At 43.5% G+C, this 20,729-nt stretch overlaps 1 protein-coding gene across 2 annotated transcripts in view; it reads right to left on the reverse strand.

Moving 5' to 3' along the window:
* Positions 1 to 20,729, reverse strand: part of TTC13 (tetratricopeptide repeat domain 13) — a 165,094-nt gene that overhangs the window by 86,004 nt on the left and 58,361 nt on the right. For both annotated transcript variants that reach the window (XM_040350838.1, XM_040350839.1), the window contains exons 2-4: positions 12,602 to 12,696; positions 8,964 to 9,039; positions 4,218 to 4,288 (exon numbers count right to left, since the gene is read on the reverse strand). In XM_040350838.1, coding sequence (XP_040206772.1) covers positions 4,218 to 4,288; positions 8,964 to 9,039; positions 12,602 to 12,696 — 242 coding nt within the window. The remainder of the gene's footprint in view (positions 1 to 4,217; positions 4,289 to 8,963; positions 9,040 to 12,601; positions 12,697 to 20,729) is intronic.

Consider the following 20,729-nt stretch of genomic DNA (forward strand, 5'->3'; position numbering starts at 1 on the left):
AGAATGCCATGACCTCCAACACATGAAGCAGACTGTGCAGGAACATTTCTGTGAGCAATAAAACAATGCTGCTAATGTAGGAAATACTCCTGATCACTCACTAGTTTAGTCTTAAATTGCTTTATCCTATAAGAGCTTAATTTCATAGTTTGGGATTAGGTTGTGCATTGCCACTCTTAAACTGGGTAAACATATATCGAAATTTGGCCAGTTTAGCAAGAGCCGGACAAATATTGATATGTACGTAGCCCTGTCTGTTAAACAGAAAACAGTGCTTTAGTCCCCGCTGTCAGAATAAAATGGTGTAGAGGGTGACATCTCTGCCTCTACTGCTTGTGTGGATATGGAGGGGAGGGGGGGGGGGCTTTTTTTTTTTATTATTATTATTATTCAACCTTGTGGTTGAATGGGAAAAAAACAAAAAACAAACATGGTCTGTGTATACCCTGCTCTTAGACTAGACATAAACCTTTATGGATACATAGTTATCAGCATGGTTTGCAGATTAGATAATATACTTTGTCATTGTATACATACAACAACATTTATCAGGATTACTCTTTACAACAGCAGTAAAACACTTCTAAACATAACCAACTCATACTTACCCCTACCACATGCCCACATATCAGTTTAAACATAAAAAAATATATAAAATGCTATTAAAAAAAAAAAACACACATTTTTTTTGCACAATTGTTTGCACTTCTTTTTCCTTTGATATTTTTGGATATACATTGGATTATATAATTTTCTGTACAGTTGTTTGCATTTTTATCATATAGTGGTTACTTTTCTTAAGTTGCGCTACATCATGCTGTTGTATATATTAGTCCAATAAGGTGAGGACGTCTTTGTGAGACGAAACGATCGTCGGGAAGTTGACGCACTGACGTCTTCGCCCATAGGGCGGGTGTCTGCTTGCCGGCCGGCTGTTTGTTTTTATACGTGACTTTATTCAGATGCTTTTGTGAGTATATCTGACTATTTACATTTAACTTTGTGCATACAATATTATGCTATGCGAGTATTTCTTCCCTCGGTACTGTACGATATACCTGCTGTGAGTGAGGTGATAGTTTCCACTCGGTCGGATTACTTCCATCCACCCTCCAGTTGTCTAAATTGAGGAGATCGATTTTGGATCTGCTCGGATTTCCCGCGTCCATCTTCCTAACGACCTATTCCAGTCCAGAGTGTGTTTGACTTCCAGGCTTATTTAGCCTGTGTTCTGGTAAGCAGGCTTGTACTTCTGGTGAAGGGACACGTGTGATATTGGTGCCATTATAGGCTTTTCTTCATGTTTCTGTCATTGCGTAATCACTTTTGTTTGAAGTATATCAGGACTTTCTTTTTCCTTTTTGCTGCCATTTAGTTGTTGGCAATTGGACTTTTATATTATCTAATATATAATCATATGGGTACATTTACACTTATGCACTTATTGTGGTATTTATATTGTTTATATTTAAGATAATTTCCACAGTTTTTATTTTCATGTTGGTTTACAGCGCAGTTTCCGTATTTTTTTTTGCTTTATTATTTGTGTTGTCGCACAATTTTTTTACTGCTGCTTTATATTCATAATATTGCATTTACTGCCAAGTTAGATGAATTTTCAGTATTTCACGTATTTGTATTGTGTTTAGTCACCATTAGGGAGCACAGCATTTTCTCTTCTTTTCTGAATCACTTATGGGTGTTGGCTAGCAACTTTTTGAATGTATTTAATTGACATATTGGATTGCGCAGATTTATACAAATGTAAATAGTGTACAGGACGACGTCAGTTTATGATGAAACGTGCATCAGGAGCAGTTGCATGCTGAAGTCATTGCATTGTGATTCCGAGAGGACGAGTGTTCGCTAGCTGGCCGACCTGGTTTTACGATTGATGCTACTTTTTAAAGTTTTTCATGCAAGTGCAACCTTTAATTCTAATAAAATCTGTGTGTTACGATTTACACTATGGCGAGTTCTTTCCTTTTTGGGTTTACCTGCCTAGCTCATGTTTATGACCACTGAACACTGTATTGCCCTGGTCAGGATGTGTGGGTGATCTGCCTAATATTTACCAAGAATCCATTGTGTGCTGATAACTCCTGGATAAAGGCCCTGGCTGGGTTGAAAGCCGCAAGTATGATTAAGCTTGCCTCCAGTAAGCACGCATTTTTATGGGGTGGGGGTTCACTAGTTGGTCGTGGTGTTTAGAAGCTGTTCAATCAGTCTGAATATTCAAGATATTCAGATCTCACTTGCAGCTGATGGACATATAAAAAGATAAAGATTTCTAAAAAAAAAAAAAAAATTATATGTTTGATCCAAACAGAAGATAGTATTTAAAAGGAGAAGAGCCTAATAACAAATGTGGTGATGGAAATGTTTTGGTTTGGGGTTGTTTTGCTACTTTTGGGCCTAGGCAGTTCACAGAGTTAACTATACATTCTGCATCATATCAAAAAGTGCTTGATGAGAATGTGAGGCCACCAGTATAATAGTTACGTAGAGCTGAAAATTATTGCATGGACTGCAATAGTCAAAGCTGATTTACTTGTCAAAGACAATGGGGGTTTAGCACTACCGAATCCTTGGCTATACTACCTGGCAGCCCAACTGTAGCAGTTACTGAGTTGTGCGAGTACCACAAACCATGGGAAGTGTACAATGCTGGATTTCACATTGGCGGTGGCGCTGCAGTTTGTGGTAGCCCAGTCTTTCCCTGAGGCCCTGGAGGCCAACAAGTTATACCCCACATGTATATTAATCCATAAGATTTGGTCCAAGGCAAAACAAATTACAACAGGTATCAGGATTTACTTTTTATAGACCAATATGGAACAATAATACCTAGTCGGAGCTAGTAAAGTAGCAGGGCACAGCCAGGTGGCGAGCATTTGGAATCACACATCTTCGCCATATATTTAGTAATGGCAAGATGCTTTCCTTCGTCCATCTGCAATTCCATTATGGTCTACTGAATACTATGTTTCTTCTATATATCCAATAGTAACATGCCATTTAGGCAAAACCCTATTTGAAGCTACGTATATTATCCCTGACCCCTCTTTTTGACATGATGCAGCAGTCTACTTCTACCAAAGGGTTCATCACCAGATGTTAAGCAATGCCGTTAGTGGAATACCTGGATAAATACTCCAATATGGCTATGGAAAAGTGGGAGACAGATGTAGGTCCCATAACCGGGGATCATTAGTCTGAGGCCTTGGAATCCGTTCATAGTTGTTCATTGAATGTCACCCAAAGGTTGTCTCAATTGTACCTTCTTTTAGGGGTTCATCGCACCCCCCTTAAATTGTTCAATCTTGGGCTCTGTTTAGATCCCTTGTGTGCAAGGTGTAGCAGGGATAACAGTGATCTCATACATCTTATGTGGAGGTGCCCAAAATTACATAGGTATTGGACCAGCATAGTGCCCACCATTAACAGTACCTTTCAATTAGATTTACTCCTTGACCCCAAGTTGTGTTTACTGGGCATTCTGGATGATGTCATCTCAGAGGTCTATCTCAGAGAGCCAGTATCCAGAGCCCTATTCCAAGCGCGCAAGCCGATTTTGCAACACTGGACCTTGCAGTTGTTTCCACCCCAACACCAGAAATGTGGCTTACCAAAATTAAGGTATGAGCGTGTAACTTACCAGCATAGGGGCAGCCAGACTAAGTTCAATACATGTTGGGGTTGCTGGCTACCTACTTCAGGTCTAGCTCCACTAGATTTCGTTTTTAGATCTTAAATGTACAGTGCGACTGAATTCTCCAGAATGTATACAATTTTTTGTATTGTTTCTTATTTTCTAAATTAACTTTATTTCTGATTAAAAAAAAAAAAAAAATTGTAGGGAGATTTTAAAATGGGCATTTCATGCAAATAGAGAGATCGCCACATTGGCTCCAAGACAGCAGTAAGCATGACAGAGATACAAACTCTGTCCCATTAAAAAACAATGGGTTTGGCTTAAATTCTACTTTAAAAAAGGTCAAGTATCATAGGGCTAGACTCAAGAGTAAAGTAAAAAAATAAATAAAATACATGCTACATTTTCCCAAGGTGTGACAGTCAATAGTACCTAGAAAACAGGCAGCTGCTGCATTGCTCATGCTGCTATGGTGAACAGAGGCAGAAATATATTAAAAGTCATTAAAACAGTATAAAATAGACTAATGTGCAGAGACTGGTAAATAAATAACTTGTGTTACCTGAAGCATGGATGAGAAATGTTTAATTGCTTCATCATGCAGGCCACTCCCTATTAACACGTATCCTATAGCTTGAATATAAAGGAGTGAATACATGCAATTAGTCACTTACATGAAAACGGACTTCAATTCCAAAATGCAAGCACAGAAAAAAAAAAAAAATAGCCATGGACACTTATACATATATTACTAAAAAAGTAACTTTGATAAGTACCTTAAAATACACATTCTTGGCTGGATTAACATGCATAAAAACCAGTTAATACCATTTTCTTTTTTTTAGTAAATTTATCCACTAAATGACGATCGTGGATACCTTAAAGCAAACACTCATCACAGTTTAAAAAGCTCCTTATGCTGATATTCCTAGTGACGACCACGATCTGTCCGTTTAACACAGAGCTCCAGCCAAAAGTAACAAATAAAAACAATAAAAATAATAAAATAAAAATAGCCGGTAAAAGAATAAAATAAGACTAGCTTTTTCTACTTCAATCCAGAGTTTTCCCCCACTATACTTTTTTGGCCAGCATTATTCAATCCATTCCCTCTAAACCCTGGTCATCCTGGACCCACCCCAGCCTGAGACTGGACAGCAAAAGGAGAAACAGCAGCTCATCTCTCTGTCACTCCGCTTTCCTATTAGCTTACTTCTTAACAACAGATTAATTAACCACTTGGCGACCGGCTCACGCGGATATACGCCGGCAGAATGGCACATACAGGCATCTTAACGTACCTGTATGTAGCCTTTAAGGCCCCTTTCAGACGAACGTCTGTTTTGCCGCAGCTAAAAGCAGGTTTATGTTTTGCTGGTATTCAAGACTGGAGGCACAGCGATTAGCTGCATTTGTACAGTGCTTTTAGCTGCGGTTGCGTTTAGCCGCGGCACAATATTGAACGGGGATCAGACTTGGATCCCTGCCAATACCAAGCACTGCGTTTGGTATGAATCTTGAGGGGGAACTCCACTCCAAATTTCAAATAAAAAACCGGCATGGGTTCCCCCTACAGGAGCATACCAGGCCCTTGGGTCTGCTATGGATTTTAAGGAGACACCCCGAAAAAACGGCGTGGGGTTCCCCCCAAAATCCATACCAGACCCGTATCCGAGCAGCAGCCCGGCCGATCAGGAAAGGGGTGGGGACGAGCAAGCGCCCCCCCCCCTTAACCGTGCCAGGCCGCATGCCCTCAACATGGGGGGGTAGGTGCTTTGAGGCAGGGGGGCGCCCTGTGGCCCCCCCCGACCCCAAAGCACCTGTCCCCATGTTGATGAGGACAGGGCCTCTTCCCGACAACCCTGGCCGTTGGTTGTCGGGGTCTGCGGCAGGGGAGCTTATCGGAATCCGGGAGCCTCCTTTAATAAGGGGGCCCCCAGATGCCGGCCCCCACCCTAGGTGAATGAATATGGGGTACGTCACAGTCCCATCATGCTCCGGAGCATGATGGGACTGTGGACGTCAAAATAGGCCTATATAAATCGGTGCGAGCCGCGCACACGGCATTACAGCGGGAGGAAGCGACGTGTCAACATAGAAGAAGGCAGATGGAGACAGAAGCCCGGGCACCCCCCGCCGAAGAAGCCCGGGAGGGGGGCCGCTGTAAAAGAGCTAAAGAAGAAAGCGCCCCCCCCCCCGGCGGAAGAGAACCAGACGGCAGTGAAGACCGACACATAACCAACCCCCCCCGAAGACGGCGAAGAAGCCCGGAAGCGGGCGGGGCCGCTGTAAAAGAGCTAAAGAAGAAAGCGCCCCCCCCGGCGGAAGAGAACCAGACGGCGGTGAAGACCGACACATAACCAACCCCCCCCCCCCCCGAAGACGGCGAAGAAGCCCGGAAGCGGGCGGGGCCGCTGTAAAAGAGCTAAAGAAGAAAGCGCCCCCCCCGGCGGAAGAGAACCAGACGGCGGTGAAGACCGACACATCCCCCCCCCCGCAGAAGACATCGAAGAAGAAGGCCCCCCCTCATAAAAGAGCTAAAAGAATAGAGGGGGGCCCCAGAGCTGACTAATAAATTACTTTAAAAACCCTGTGTAGTGTGTTTTTGTACATTTTTTTCCCGCCAGGTGAATGGCATATTCATTCACCTAGGTTGGGGGGCCGGCATCTGTGGGGCCCCCTTATTAAAAGGAGGCTCCCGGATTCCGATAAGCTCCCCTCCCGCAGACCCCGACAACCAACGGCCAGGGTTGTCGGGAAGAGGCCCTGTTCTCATCAACAGGGGGACAGGTGCTTTGGGGTGGGGGGCCACAGGGCGCCCCCCGCCCCAAAGCACCTACCCCCCCATGTTGAGGGCATGCGGCCTGGCACGGTTAAGGAGGGGGGGCGCTCGCTCGTCCCCACCCCTTTCCTGTTCGGCCGGGCTGCTGCTCGGATACAGGTCTGGTATGGACTTTGGGGGGAACCCCACGCCGTTTTTTCGGCGTACGGGGTGTCTCCTTAAAATCCATAGCAGACCCAAGGGCCTGGTATGCTCCTGTAGGGGGAACCCATGCCGTTTTTTTATTTGAGATTTGCCGTGGAGTTCCCCCTCAAGATTCATGCCAAACACAGCTGACACAGTGCACTACGGTTATGTGCCGATGGCTGCGGAATTTCGCAGCTGGACGCATTGAGATCTATTTTTTCTATCCGCACAAAACCGCGGGGAACAAAACCGCAGGTAACCGTAGTGTGTGAATGATGTCATAGGAAAGCATTGTGTGCTTCTAGCTGCGGTAAAATCTGCAGCTAAAAGCACCATTCTATCCGGCCGTGTAAAAGGGGCCTAAGAAGCGGCATTGTGGGCATTTCCCTGTTCTGCCTAGTGACAGGACACTGATCACCACTCCCTGTAATCGGGAGCGGTGATCAGTGTCATGTCACACGTAGCCCATCCCCCTATAGTTAGAAAACTAACCTAGGACACACTTAACACCTTCAGCGCCCCCTCCTGGTTAACCCCTTCACTGACAGTCACATTTACACAGCAAAATATATATAAATATATATATATATATATATATATATATATCACTGATCGCTGTGTGAATGGTTCCGAAATAGCGACAAAAGTGTCCGATGTGTCAACCATAATGTCGCATTCACGGAAAAAAAAAAACATTATTAATAAAAATGCCATAAACTATCCCCTATTTTGTAGACGGAAAAACTTTTGCGCAAACCAAACGCTTATTGAGATTTTAAGAATACGTATCAGCGTAAACTGAGGAGAAAAAAAAATGATAAAAGTATATTTTTTGGGGATATTTATTATAGCAAAAAGTATATATATATATATTTTTTTTTAATTGTCGCTCTTTTTTTTGTTTATAGCGCAAACAATAAAAAAAAACACACAGAGGTGATCAAATACCACCAAAAGAAAGCTCTATTTGTGGGGAAAAAAGGACGTCAATTTTGTTTGGGAGCCACGTTGCACGGCCGCACAATTGTCAGTTAAAGCGACGCAGTGCCGAATCACAAAAAGTGCTTTGGTTTTCGCCAAATGGTGCGAGGCTGAAGTGCTTGAAGTAATGAAAATCTCTCTAAAAGCAGCACAGACAATGTTGTCCATTTCCCTGTTGCAGATTTGCCCTCTCTTCCTGTCTGGCAGAAAGTTCTCCCCAGAACTTAAAGCGGTGTATGTCATAATAAGCATCACATACTAGCGCATTATTTGAAACTTCCCTTAAAATGAAGCCCACCAGTGGTGTGCCGTCACCACTGACAGGGCTTCCATCCTTTTCCGGTCTTCTTTCCGGGTTTGCGGGCTCAAGCCACGATGACGCCACTGCCACGCATGCACGCGGGAGTCACAGGGCTCTGAAGGAACAACATGGATTTGCAGTTCTTTAAGAGCACATGCGGCAGTGACGTCACCGGCGGCTTCCTAACTAAACAGTGCAAGTTAAGCAGATATTTACAGTACCTACAGGTAAGCCTCATTATAAAAAAATCCTGACTCGTGTGGTTTTGCAAAAAGAGTAGGAGTCAAGCCTCTGCAGTGTGCAGTACCGCATTTGGCCAGAGGTGGCGGTGACACTCTGTGCTGTTCGTATTTCCGAGTCTCTCCGTCGCCCCCCACCTCTGGCCACATGCTGTACTGCATACAATAGAAGAAAATGTTTCATCTCCAAAGAGGATTTATACCGACTTAAATGTCGGTCTTATACAGCCCAAGGACACCCGGTACTGGAGTGTTAAATAGTTGTTTGTATCAAAACATAGCCCTGTGGCGACTCAGTCTCTCACCATCCAGCATTTTTCTGACCATCTCCTGGCAACTCAAATGTGGTCCCGTTCCACGTAAATGCACTAGACTTAACGCTAGTGCTTATGGCCTCCCTAGGGATGGCATTCATTTCAATACTTCAATTTGTAATTGTATTTATGCTTATTGACTGTGTACCTAAATCGTTTTCTATGGATGACTTCCTTGTGCAACATCCATTTACGGTGGATTTTTTAATAAAAAATAAATACAAATAAAAAAATAAAATAAAAACAGCCCTGCAAGCAAAAATTTTGTTAGGCGTGTTAGTATGTGAATTAACTTGATATTAGATATCAAGACAGAGGCTTGTCTACAGGTGCTTGCTGTATATGTAATAATGTGACCAAGCAAAATCTATGAAACTTCCAAATTTCTGCGCTACAATAGAAACATTAAAATGTAACGCAAAGTTTTCAAGCTACAGGTACTAGTAAGTCCATTACCAATTTATTATACAGAAGTCCAAAATGTTTGTATGTTTAGCCGACTTACCCAACTCTTCGTTTATATCATCATCTTCAGTGACAAAAGGTAGTCTCCTTTGTTCAGCCAGAGATTTGGCTTGGCTCTAGCAATAAAAATAAAAAAAAGTAGAGATTTAGGAGCATGAGTAAATGTATCAATTTAAATAAATAGATGCCAAACTGAGTCCTATGTAATCCCTTGACAACAAATTAGTATTTTAAATTTGTTAAGAACCCTCAACATACACATAGCCCCAGATGTTAAACGTTTATATGAGTTGAATTATATACCCCTGCTCTCGTCAATACAAAGAGATCTACAGAAATGGAGAAGCCATACATTGACGTGGTTTGGGAGAGTAAGTGCCCTTATAATGAGTGTTATTCCAAGGCTTATTTATATCTTTTATGCTATCCCTATAACTCTCCCACAAATATTTTTCAAACAAATAAAGCAAGCATTTAGGACTTTTGTGTGGGGGGGATAAACATCACAGGTTGGCATATGATATCCTGAAAAGATCAAAGAAGGAAGGGGGGGTAGGTCTCCCAGATATGGCACTTTATTATAGAGCCATGGCCTTGGTCCGTATTATGAATTGGTGACACGATTCGAAGGGTAAAGTATGTGTATCCCTGGAGAAAACATTAGCAGGAAGGGACCTGGCGGGAGCACCCTGGGTCCCCACCGCATATAGGGGGTTATCGGAATATGTGTCACCATTAACTACAACAACATTATCCATTTGGGACAGAATGAATAAGGCAGGAATGTTTGCTCCTCCAATGTCGCCTATAACTCCTTTGGAGGGATTTCCATGGTTCTCCCCTGGGGAAGAGAAGGGAAGCTTAGAGGGTTGGGGGGGAAATTGTGCAGGAGTGGCCCCATTTGGGGAACTGCTCTCCTTAGGGAAACTGGTGCAAAAACAGGGGGTGGTATCAATGATGGATTGGAAATACCGGCAGTTGACAAACCTGTTTAACAAATGGAAACACCAAATTAGATCAGTAAACTATATGACTACTTTTGAGGAGTGGTGTTAACCTCTTGGAACCAGGCCATAGGTTATCCCGGATGCACAGACTGGTTCAGAGTGCTCAAGATAAGACAACTCCATATTACATGCGTGAATGGGAAAGGGAGTTGGGCCTCAAATTTACAGCGGAGCAATCAAAGAGGTTGATGGAAACAACACACCAGTCCTCAATAAGTTCTTATATACAAGAGATGTCTTATAAGTTTCTGACTAGATGGTACCATACACCAACCCGTCTGGCCCAGATTTATCCATCAATGGATGCCAGTTGCTGGAGGGGGTGTAACCAAAGAGGTTCATTTCTCCATATATGGTGGCAGTGTCCCAAGATTAGGAGATTTTGGGAGGAGATATCCCAGTGGATAAAAAAACTGACATTAAGACCTATTGAGCAATCTCCATTACATTTCCTGTTTCACAGGATGCCATCCTCTATAAAGTTTTAAAAGAAGCGTCACACCACACCTGTTAAATGCAGCGAAGGCATCGATACCTAGATACTGGAAACAACCTAAAGTCCCCAATATAATGGAATGGAAAAGGGAGGTAGAGAGGATAATGAAAGCAGAGAGATGGGTACATACAGTCAAGGACCAACAGGACAAATTTAAGGATGTATGGGCAGGGTGGATATACTACTCTCCTGAAATAGGGAAGGACTAGCCTGGGACAGGGAGGTCCGGGGGTGGGCGGAGAGAGAAGGGTGAGACTATAAATTTTGTTTTCCTCCCCCCCATGGGGGCACCAGAGAGAGGATATAGTAGGAAAGGAGGCTTTTGCCCCCTTTCCTTCTCTATCTTTTTTTTTTGTACTTACCGTTTTATTATATAATAATATATATATATATATATATATATATATATATATATATATATATATATATATATATATATATATATATATATATATGAATAAATAAAGGAAGGAGAGAAGGGAGAAAGGAAAAGAAAAGGACAATTTTCATTTTTTTCTCTCACAACACTAATTTGGATTATTTGCACAATAGAGAGGAGGAATTAACTAATTGAGTCAACACAGGATGAAGAGCACAGAGGGTCGGGGGGGAAGGGGAAAGAAATAGGGGAGAAGTAGCTCCCCCCCCTCCTCCCCTTTTGCTTGTTTGTTGTTTTTTTAGCATCTTAAGGATTTTGGTGGGATGGGGTTATAAGAATGGGAAATGGGGTTTCTAAGAGATGTCACAGTCACGAAATAAAGAACTACTAAAGAAATGTTTGTTTTTATAATAGGGTGTTATTAAATCCCTCCCTTTTGTGTGGTAGGGGGTCATAAGGTGATGGGTTTTAAAGAGCCACGAAATAGGGAATTCCCTTTTTTTTTTCTCTCTTCCTTCTATCCTATTAAGGGTTTAGGTTGAAGTGGGGTTCCAGGAGTTGTCACAGTCACGAAATAAAGAACTATTAAGTTCTACATCATTTTTCCCTTTTTTTAGGGTGTTATTGAGTCCCTCCTTCTTGGGTGGCAGGGGGGTCATAAGGTGATGGGATCCAAAGAGTCACGAAATAAGGTGTTTTTTTTTTTCTTCTCTCTCTCCCTCTCCCCCTCGTATCTTCCTCTACCTCTTGTAGGTGGGGATGGATTGGGGGGGGGGGGGGGGGGGGAGAGAGAGGGAAGAGGAGGTAAGAGACATAATCTGAGGGTGCTCCTGAGGGGGGGGGGGGTATGTATTTTTATTTATATATGTATGGTGATGTTTTGTGTAATGTGTATTTTTTTTTTTTTTGTTATCTTTATTTGTTCATGTTCCTTCTTTTTCTGTGTATGTCCCGTAATTTGTTACAATAAAGAAAAGATGCAATTATAAAAAAAGAACCCTCAACATGATTTACTCTATAAGGAAAAAGTATAACCAGCATCAGAATTTCAGCTGTGCTCAAAAAAAATAAACAGTTAATACAAGTTTTTTTGTCTATTTATGAAGATTATGGAGCTTGGAGTTGGGCTTTAACATCCTTGTTTATGAATCTACCACATGAGATGTTAGAGGAAACCATTGCGCTCAACCCATTGCCAAACCACCTTCACATGAATTTTAGAAAAAGTAATTGGAGATTTCTTGGCAACATTAGATAAATGTACACGTCTTATGTTTGGCGAAAACAAAATCTTCATATATTAGCACCTCATCCGTACTTTAAAGCATGTAGAATGGTGTTGGGAAATTATACAGCCATATAGCATGGCGTGTGCGATACTAAAACAAAAAGATATTGGATCATACACTTTCAGATTATTTCAGACTTGGCAGGTCAGAATACAGATCCCAGTCCTTATGCAATGATCTGATCCAAGATAAATAAAACATCTGAACAGTTATGATCATCTTCACAGTAGCGCCACCATATTTTCATGCCATGCATGTTGAGTTTGGTTTCTATAAAACATTATTGGTTGACTACGGGTTAATAATACAGTCAGTATGCTCAATTTACCATGCCTTAAAATACCTATATTTTATTGTACTTATGCGATACTTGTTCTATCGTTGCTATTGCGATATCTCTGTATACTTGTATATCCGTTGGAGTCAGGATGATTATCCCATGCTTTCATTTTGTATTGTTTCAAACTTATTAAAACAGATTCAACATAAAATGACTAAGTATATTACCAAGATTTTTTCTGTATTTCGTGAAACTATAGATTCACAAGCTGGTGATCCTCTTGGTTCACAGTCCATAGCACGGAAGGTAAGAAATGCTGAATCTGTGAAAACAATAGAAAAATATATTGACACAAAATACAATAAAACCATAAAATGGGGAACTAAATGCAAAGAGTAACAAGATTATAGGTGTATTTTAAAGGAATAATATTATGGTCAGTTGTTTTAAACTTTATCTAAACCGAAGAACAATATACACCAATGTTTATCAATCATAATATGTGGTTGCTTAGTTTTAATTTTTAGGCTAAAGCTGGCCATACATGGATTGAAATTCAGCTGGTTCAGCAGGGACTAACCAAAATTCAATCCATGTATGGACAATGTAGTTTAACAGAAGTCAATATGCTGCTCCACTACTGTTGGAAACTTTTGGTTCAATGAGCGCTGCAGGCTATAGACTGCAGCCTGATCAGTGTATTCTGATGTTAAGGGGGGGGGGGGGGGGATTCTCCCCACTGTCTCAGGTTACAAAGACACAGCAGGGAGGATTACCCCACGCGCCTTGCATGTGGATGGTGGAATTGGTCACCTTTTCATTCAAGCCACCGACAAAAAACAAAACAGACTCATCTATTGCTAGCCTTATTCCCCATTCCCCATTTATACTCCGTAATCTTGCCAGTTACATACTTCCTATCATGGGATAACAATGCGTACAGACTGAATTTAATTTATGGAGGGGCAGTGGAATTCCAGGGGGAAAAAAAAGTTTAATATGTTACCTCTAACAAGGAGGTTACTTGGGAGAATTTACATATGTAGAGCCTGTGTACTTCCAAGTACCGGTGCTATTAAAAGTTAAGGGATAATCAGAGTGCAATTAACTCTGATTCTAATTGCAATTCTACAAAAGGTCTCCGTTTCAGCTGGGCTGTGCTGCGGGTACATTCTGTGGTTGCTGGGGTGTCATACCACCCTGGGGCGACAGGTGGCGCCAGTGGAGTCCAGGCTGGGGTACCTCTTGCCAGCAGCCAATCAGGAGGGAGTTTCTCTTGCGGGGAATGCTGGGGGAGGGTACCTCTGGAGCAGACGCCATTAAGGCAGGGTTCTTTTCCTGAGGTGACACCCACGTTTAGGGTGACCACACATCACGGCTGCCCGGCGAGATGGCCTACCAGGCAGGGGTGCGCGTGCTACGCTGTGTTCCTGGACCATGTTGGCCCGGAACATTTAAAGCTGTGGCTGGGCCCCAGTGACGACTGGGTCCCCAATTCTAAGAAGATCCCAAGCAAGATAGCTGTTTGGTGGGGAGTCCGCCCGAGGAGAGCCAAGAGAGGCTGGTGATCCAACAGGGCCTAGACAATCCATCGGGGATCAAGGTAACTGGACACTGAGAGGTCGGATGTCAGCAACCTGTCAGTCGGTAACCTGATTGAAAATACTACCTGAAGGCGATTCCAACACAAATTCTACCAAGGATTGTCTACATCAGGGATATGCAATTAGCGGACCTCCAGCTGTTGCCAAACTACAAGTCCCATGAGGCATAGCGAGACTGACAGCATCAAGCATGAAACCCAGAGGTAGAGGCATGATGGGACTTGTAGTTTGGCAACAGCTGGAGGTCCGCTAATTGCATATCCCTGGTCTACATGATCTAAGTTCTAGGGAGGGTCTGTGGCAGAGATTTTTTCCCTCAAAGTTCCAAGTGATACTCTGGCTGCCAGGTCGGTGTGAGAGGCCTGTCCAGGTACACTATACCCACTCCGGCTAGAGTGGCGACGAAAGTAAAGTATCGTTGGAAGCAGGACTGTTTCCGTATTGTTAAGCCTGAATCTATTTCTTCGCCACATCCATCTTTGCTATCTACCTCAAGTTTTACTGTTTACTGTATTGGGTAAAATAAAAGCACAAGAAAAGACACCTGCTGTTTGGTTCTCATCAACTACCCCAACGGCGGAGTCACAGAGGTAACATGCCACCCAATCTATAACCAGCAGCTCCTTCGGGGGTGAGCGCTACACATACAAATCACGATTTCATTCATGCATTAAATAAAAGGCACAATTCTGTAACAAAAATCACTACATGGGCACAGAATATAGATATAAAAAGTTCAGTCTGAACACAGTTTGCCGTGTCATCCAAAAATGCAAGGTAAAGCGCGATCATGCAAAGAAGTTGCATCCTCTGGACCAGGGGTCTCCAAACTTTTTACTTTGAGGGCCACATTTAAACTTTTTTCATATATTCGCAGGCTGAAATTATTTTTTATTTATAAATGAATCTGCAGAATAGAACAGAATTTGACAGGCTGACAGTAGTAGAGCTGGATGGCACACCTGTATCCTCCAAACAAACCTAAATGCAGTAACCTCATGCAGGGGATAAACTTCCAGTGTGCACAAGGCCTTACATCTGTGTTACTGCGACACACACTGCCCATACATTTGTGTCTCCATCAGACTCTCTGCTGCACATTTGTGTCCCCCTTAGATCCCCTTCCATATTTGTGCCCCCCATCAGAGCCCCCTTTCATATTTGTGTCCCCATCAGAGACCCCCACACACATTAAAGTCCAACACAGACCACTTCACATTAATATCCCCATCAGAGAGCCCCCCACAGCACTCACATTTCAGTCCTAGTAAGATCGATGTCCGGCTTCAATGCAGCACAGGCACGTGGGTATGCAAACTGACAGCTGGAGGGAGCAAACAACCGCTTAGTGAGGCGACAGGTTGGCTGGCTTTGTCGGGTTGCAGGACCAGCACTGCATCCTGCCAGGGGCGAGTATGCAGCGCACGTTCTGCTCCCCAACATAGCTTGAGAAAAAAAACGCCCCTGCAGCGAGTCTGAGGACTCAAGCTGCAGGCCAGAAGAAAACGTCCCAGCGGGCTGGATGTGGCCCCCGGGGGCGTAGTTTGGAGACCCCACTGGACTAAAGAGAAGAGGGACCTTCCGGCTTGTTATCAGCACCGAGTTTAAAAGTCGCATCTCTGATGATATGGGTACGCATTACTGCATATGGAATGGGCAGCTTGCACATCGGAAAAAGAACCATTAATACCGAAAGCTATATTCAGGTTCTAGAGCGGCATATGCTCCCTTCCAGACATCGTTTTCAGGAAAGGCATTGCATAATTTAGCAGGACAATGCTAAACCACATACTGCATCTATGACAACAGCTTGGCTTCATAGTAGAAGAGTTTGGGTGCTTAAACTTGCCTGCCTACAGTCCAGACTTTCCACCCATTGTAAATATTTGGCACATCTTGTAACAAAAAAAAATACGACAAAGTACTGTTAGGCAGTTAGGCCCCTTTTACACAGGTGGACCATTTAGGTCCGCCTGTCAGTTTTTATCAGGCGGACCTGAACAGACGCTCCATGCATCTTTATGGAGTGATGGATGTCAGCGGAGACATGTCCGCTGACAGCCGTTCCAATCCGCCAAATCCAGACGGCTGGTGGTCCCATTTTCCATCCGTCTGGTGGATCGGATGAAAAACGGACAGGCGATCCATTTACAACCGATCTCCCCATAGAGCAGAGCAGAGATCCGACAGGTCCTTCTCTGCACCGTGTGCCGAGAAGGACCTGTCATCCACTGGTTCAGCGGGGATCAACAGATCGACCTGCAGTAGTTCGCAGGAGGGCAGTGTGAACAGCCAGCAGGAGAGGTGCAATGTGGGAACCGGCACTGGTTCCCGCATCGCTATAGTGTGAACCCAGACTTAGCGCTCTGGATTGAGAAAAGTACACACTATTGAGGGATGGGTTTGTTCATACTTCGTGCCTGAAGTTTACAACCACTTTAAGCAGAAATTGTCTGGTCAGCATATGGGCCTCCCACAATCACAGGGTGTGTGTGTGTTCCCGTTTACTTCAGATTTGAAATGGGAGATAAACATTCCAGATACTGCCATGAGGAACACATGACACAATTTAATTAGATGCCGATTTAGCAGGCAGTGAATCACTTAAATCTAATCTCCTGTTCTACATACAATCAAATTAGAAAAAAAAAAAAAGATTGTTCCGTTTGAGTCATTTAGGAAACAGCACATTTCTTTACAGAAAAAAAGGAGTTACCGCTCCAGGAGGGTATGCTGGATAATCAATAACTTCTCAGGAGACCAGGAGTGCCGGCAATGCACAAGGCAAATTATATTAATAATCATTCTTCTAGCCTTTATAATTAGCACATTTCTTTACATGCAACAGAAATAGATTTAAAACAAATAAACTGCCCCAAATACGTTCTTTTTATTGGTCACTGGACTAGAGACGAGTTACAATTTAACATGATCGCTTCTCGTAGGTCATTAAGGGTGCAATCCCACCAGGTGCGGTAGGACCGAGTTGTGGTTGTGTACACAAAAAACTACTGCATGCACCACTTTAAATGTACCCTAATGTGACCCATTTCAGCTTCTCATTTTTTAGCTAGAGTTATCGAAAGAGTGGCTCTTCTCCAGCTCCAAACTCATTGTGAGGATGGCCTGCTCTTCCATGATCTACAGTCGGGCTTCCGCCCTGGGAGGGGAACCGAGCTGGTAGCTTTGTCCACTCGAGAGAAGCTCCTTAACGTGGTGGATGCGGGCGGGTCGGCAGCCTTGGTGCTGCTCGACCTGTCTGCAGCCTTTGACACCGTGGATCAGTCCATTCTGCTATCCAGACTCGAGTCCTCTTTCGGGCTGGGAGATACCGCCCTTGCTTGGTTCCGTGATTTTTTAACAGCTCACACCCACCAAGTTAAGATGGGCTCTTTTCTATCCCCAATTACCACAGTGGAGAATGGGGTCCCTCAGGGATCAGCCCTGTCCCCCCCCCATTCTCTTCAACATTTATCTTAGGCCTTTACCCGACATTATTGCTAAACATGGTCTCTGGTTCCATTTGTACGCGGACGACGTCCAGTTGGTAGCCGATGATCTAACTTACCCTGACATGCCCCTAAGATTGGCCAATTGTCTGTGCGACATTTACCACTGGATGACCATTAACAAACTGTGCCTCAATGGTAACAAAACAGAGGTCATGATAGTTGGAAAAGGCAAGACCGACTTTTTTCAAAATTGGCCCACTGACTTGGGCTTGACACCAAATCCGAAAGATAAGGCGACGGTTCTGGGGGTTATCCTTGACAAAAAACTAAGTATGATTCCCCAGGTTAGACAATCGGTTTCGAGAGCCTCTCATTTTCTACGACTTATCCGCAAGGCAAAACATCTCCTGACCCAAGACCAGAGGAAATACTTAGTCCAGGCACTATTTATTTCTCGCCTTGACTTTTCAAATGGAGTCCTACTAGGCATTCCAATGAAATGGTCTAAGAAACTGCAGCTGGTGCAGAATCAAGCAGCCAGGCTTATCTACAAACTCCAAAAGCAAGACCATATCAGCCCTGTGCTCAAAGAACTTCACTGGCTCCCTGTTACAAAACGGGCCAATTTTAAAAATCCTCTGTCTGATCTACAGGGGCTACCACCAGCTGGGCCCACAGTTCCTATCAGATCTGACTCCACACTATATACCTAGACGCTGTCTTCGCTCAGCCGACAAAGCTCTACTCATTGGCAATACTGACAGGCTAATTTCTATAGGAGGAAAACGGTTTGGCTCCGCGGGGGCGACTCTCTGGAACCAAATCCCGCTTAACATTCGCATCTCCCGAAGCCTATATACGTTCAGGAAGAAGCTGAAGACCTGGCTATTCTGACAAGCATTTCAATCCTAGGCCAATTTTTCTTCGCTGATTCCTTGTCTTTTTCTCCCTTCTCTTTTATTTATGCTCCCCTCGCTAGAACATCCGGGCTATTTTGTCACAAATCGCTTTGGCACCACCGACCGGTGGTATATGCGCGCTTCCCAAACAAATAGTAATAAATAAATAAATAAATAAATAAATAAATAAATAAAGGGAATGGGTTTACATAGATTTATCTCATTATGTAAACATTTTTATTCATTTTTTGTTAGGTAAATTTAAATATTAAAAATATTTATTAGGAGCGATTTCCAGCCAGCAAGTGACACTTTATGACATATTTAAAAAACGAATATAAAAAGTAGTATTTAATTCTGCTATACTTTTTTAATGGGTCCCCAGGAGGTTTATACAATAATGTGCTATTAGCAAATTATAGTATGGCAGACCTAGCCATCAAACAGCCCTTCAGTGCTGCGCTGTCACTGCTCTAGCTAGTTCCGAGTGGTTCTATGCTCGGTGTTCCTTCAGAGTTTGCGCTCTCCGACCGATCAAATGGCTAGATGACAACACTCCTGTGCAAACATACAGGAGTCACTTCATCATGTCAGAGTGGGTGCTGTAAATGTGGTCTGAGCTGCACATGCATGGATCAAACTGCATTACTGCCGACAAGCCGGGAGGGGCATTTATGACAGAAGAAAACACTAGGGTTTCTCCTGTGATAAAATCCCTGTCAGTGGTTGTTTAGTTTTTGAGTTTAAAGGTCACTTTAAAGCGGGGTTCCGGGCATAATTTTGTATTTTTTTTGCAAGCTAAAATTAATCACATTAAATAGTCCCCTAAAACATATTGATCACTCCCCAATCGTCCCAGAAATCATTGCAAACACTTGCCTTATATCCTCCAGCTCATATTGTGGCCGTATCCATCATATGTGTGGGCATGTGAAGCCCAGTTCCCTTTTCTTTCTGGTTTTCAGGGAGAGGTGCATGCTGGGTGATTTTTAGGCACAGTAATGCCCAGAGACTCTTGGGAAATGAGTATCATTTCCAAGGAGGCAATGGGGTCTTAGGACAGGAAGTTGAACCACCTAGGACCAGGAACTAGGCAGATTACGATATCTGCCTAGTAACAGCCAGATAGAAGTGAGTAAAATTTATTTTTTTACATTAAAAGGCAAGCTGTTAGATAGTTCATTTTTAGGGAGGAACTCCGCTTTAAGTGCTTTGCCCCCAAAAAAAACCCATGGTGTTCTGTCGGATCAGCGAATGGAAGTGATGTTCCGTCAGCAGACTGACCAAAAATACTCACTGCGCACGTATTTCAGGTTTGCTAATCCGACAGAACATCTGCAGTCAGAAGGTGGCAGCGTACATCTTGTTACACCCAGCCAAGTCTTGATTTTTACACTCATAGCAATAAAAGGGAGCATATACTCTATGCTTATTAGGGGTGCAACGGATCAAAAAACTCACGGATCGGATCGATCCTCGGATTGGGAGTCACGGATCGGATCATTTTTCGGATCAGCAAAAAATAAATTAATTATTAAATGTACATTTCAGATTCCCCCATTTCCCCCACTGCTGTAATATCCACTCATCTCCCCCACTGTAATATTCACATGCTCTCGCAGAATAGAAGCTGGCTAGATCAGATCCACGGGCAGGGAAGGGGGGTGATGACGTCAGCGCGCACCTAAGCAGCAGCTGCCAGGTGTACCAATTCATAGAGGGGGGAATTCGGGCGCTCAATCAGACGAGAGGTGGGGAGTGCAACAGGCTACGCGCTCGGGGCTCACAGCTTCTTCTACTGGCCTGGCCGGGTGTACCAAGATGGCCGACCGCTCCGGAGCAAGGCCGAGACAGCGCTCTGCGGATCTCGTTGTGTGCCGATCCAAACAGGTCGACCGTTCGGATCACGGATCGGTCACGATCCGTTGCACCACTAATGCTTATATACAGTATTTTGAAACTCGTGAGACTGTTTTGATGTTAAATTTTGAAAGCCTGCAGTCAGAAGGTGGCGACGGCCATCTTGGTACACCCTGCACTGCTCAGCGCCAAACTTATAATTTTAGGGCGCTGGACATGTTTGGACACCCTCACTTAATCATTCGGTCAGAGTAGCAAACCATATGCTCACTTTGAGTGAAATGCAAGAATTGGCTGGATATAACAAGATGTCCACTGCCACCTTCTGACTGCAGGTGTTGTGTCAGATTACCATACCTGCTAGCAGTGGAACGCATGTGTAGCAAGTATTTTTTGGGCAGTCAGCTGACACGGAACATCAATTTCGTTCGCTAATCTGACAGAACACCAGTTCACAGATTAATATTTTAAGCTCAAATTACACAAATAGCCGAATGAGCCATTGAAGTAAAAACATTTTGATATGGAAAGCCCTATCTT

Source organism: Rana temporaria, chromosome 4 (genome assembly GCF_905171775.1).
Source record: "Rana temporaria chromosome 4, aRanTem1.1, whole genome shotgun sequence".
NCBI classification, from domain to species: Eukaryota; Metazoa; Chordata; class Amphibia; order Anura; family Ranidae; genus Rana; species Rana temporaria.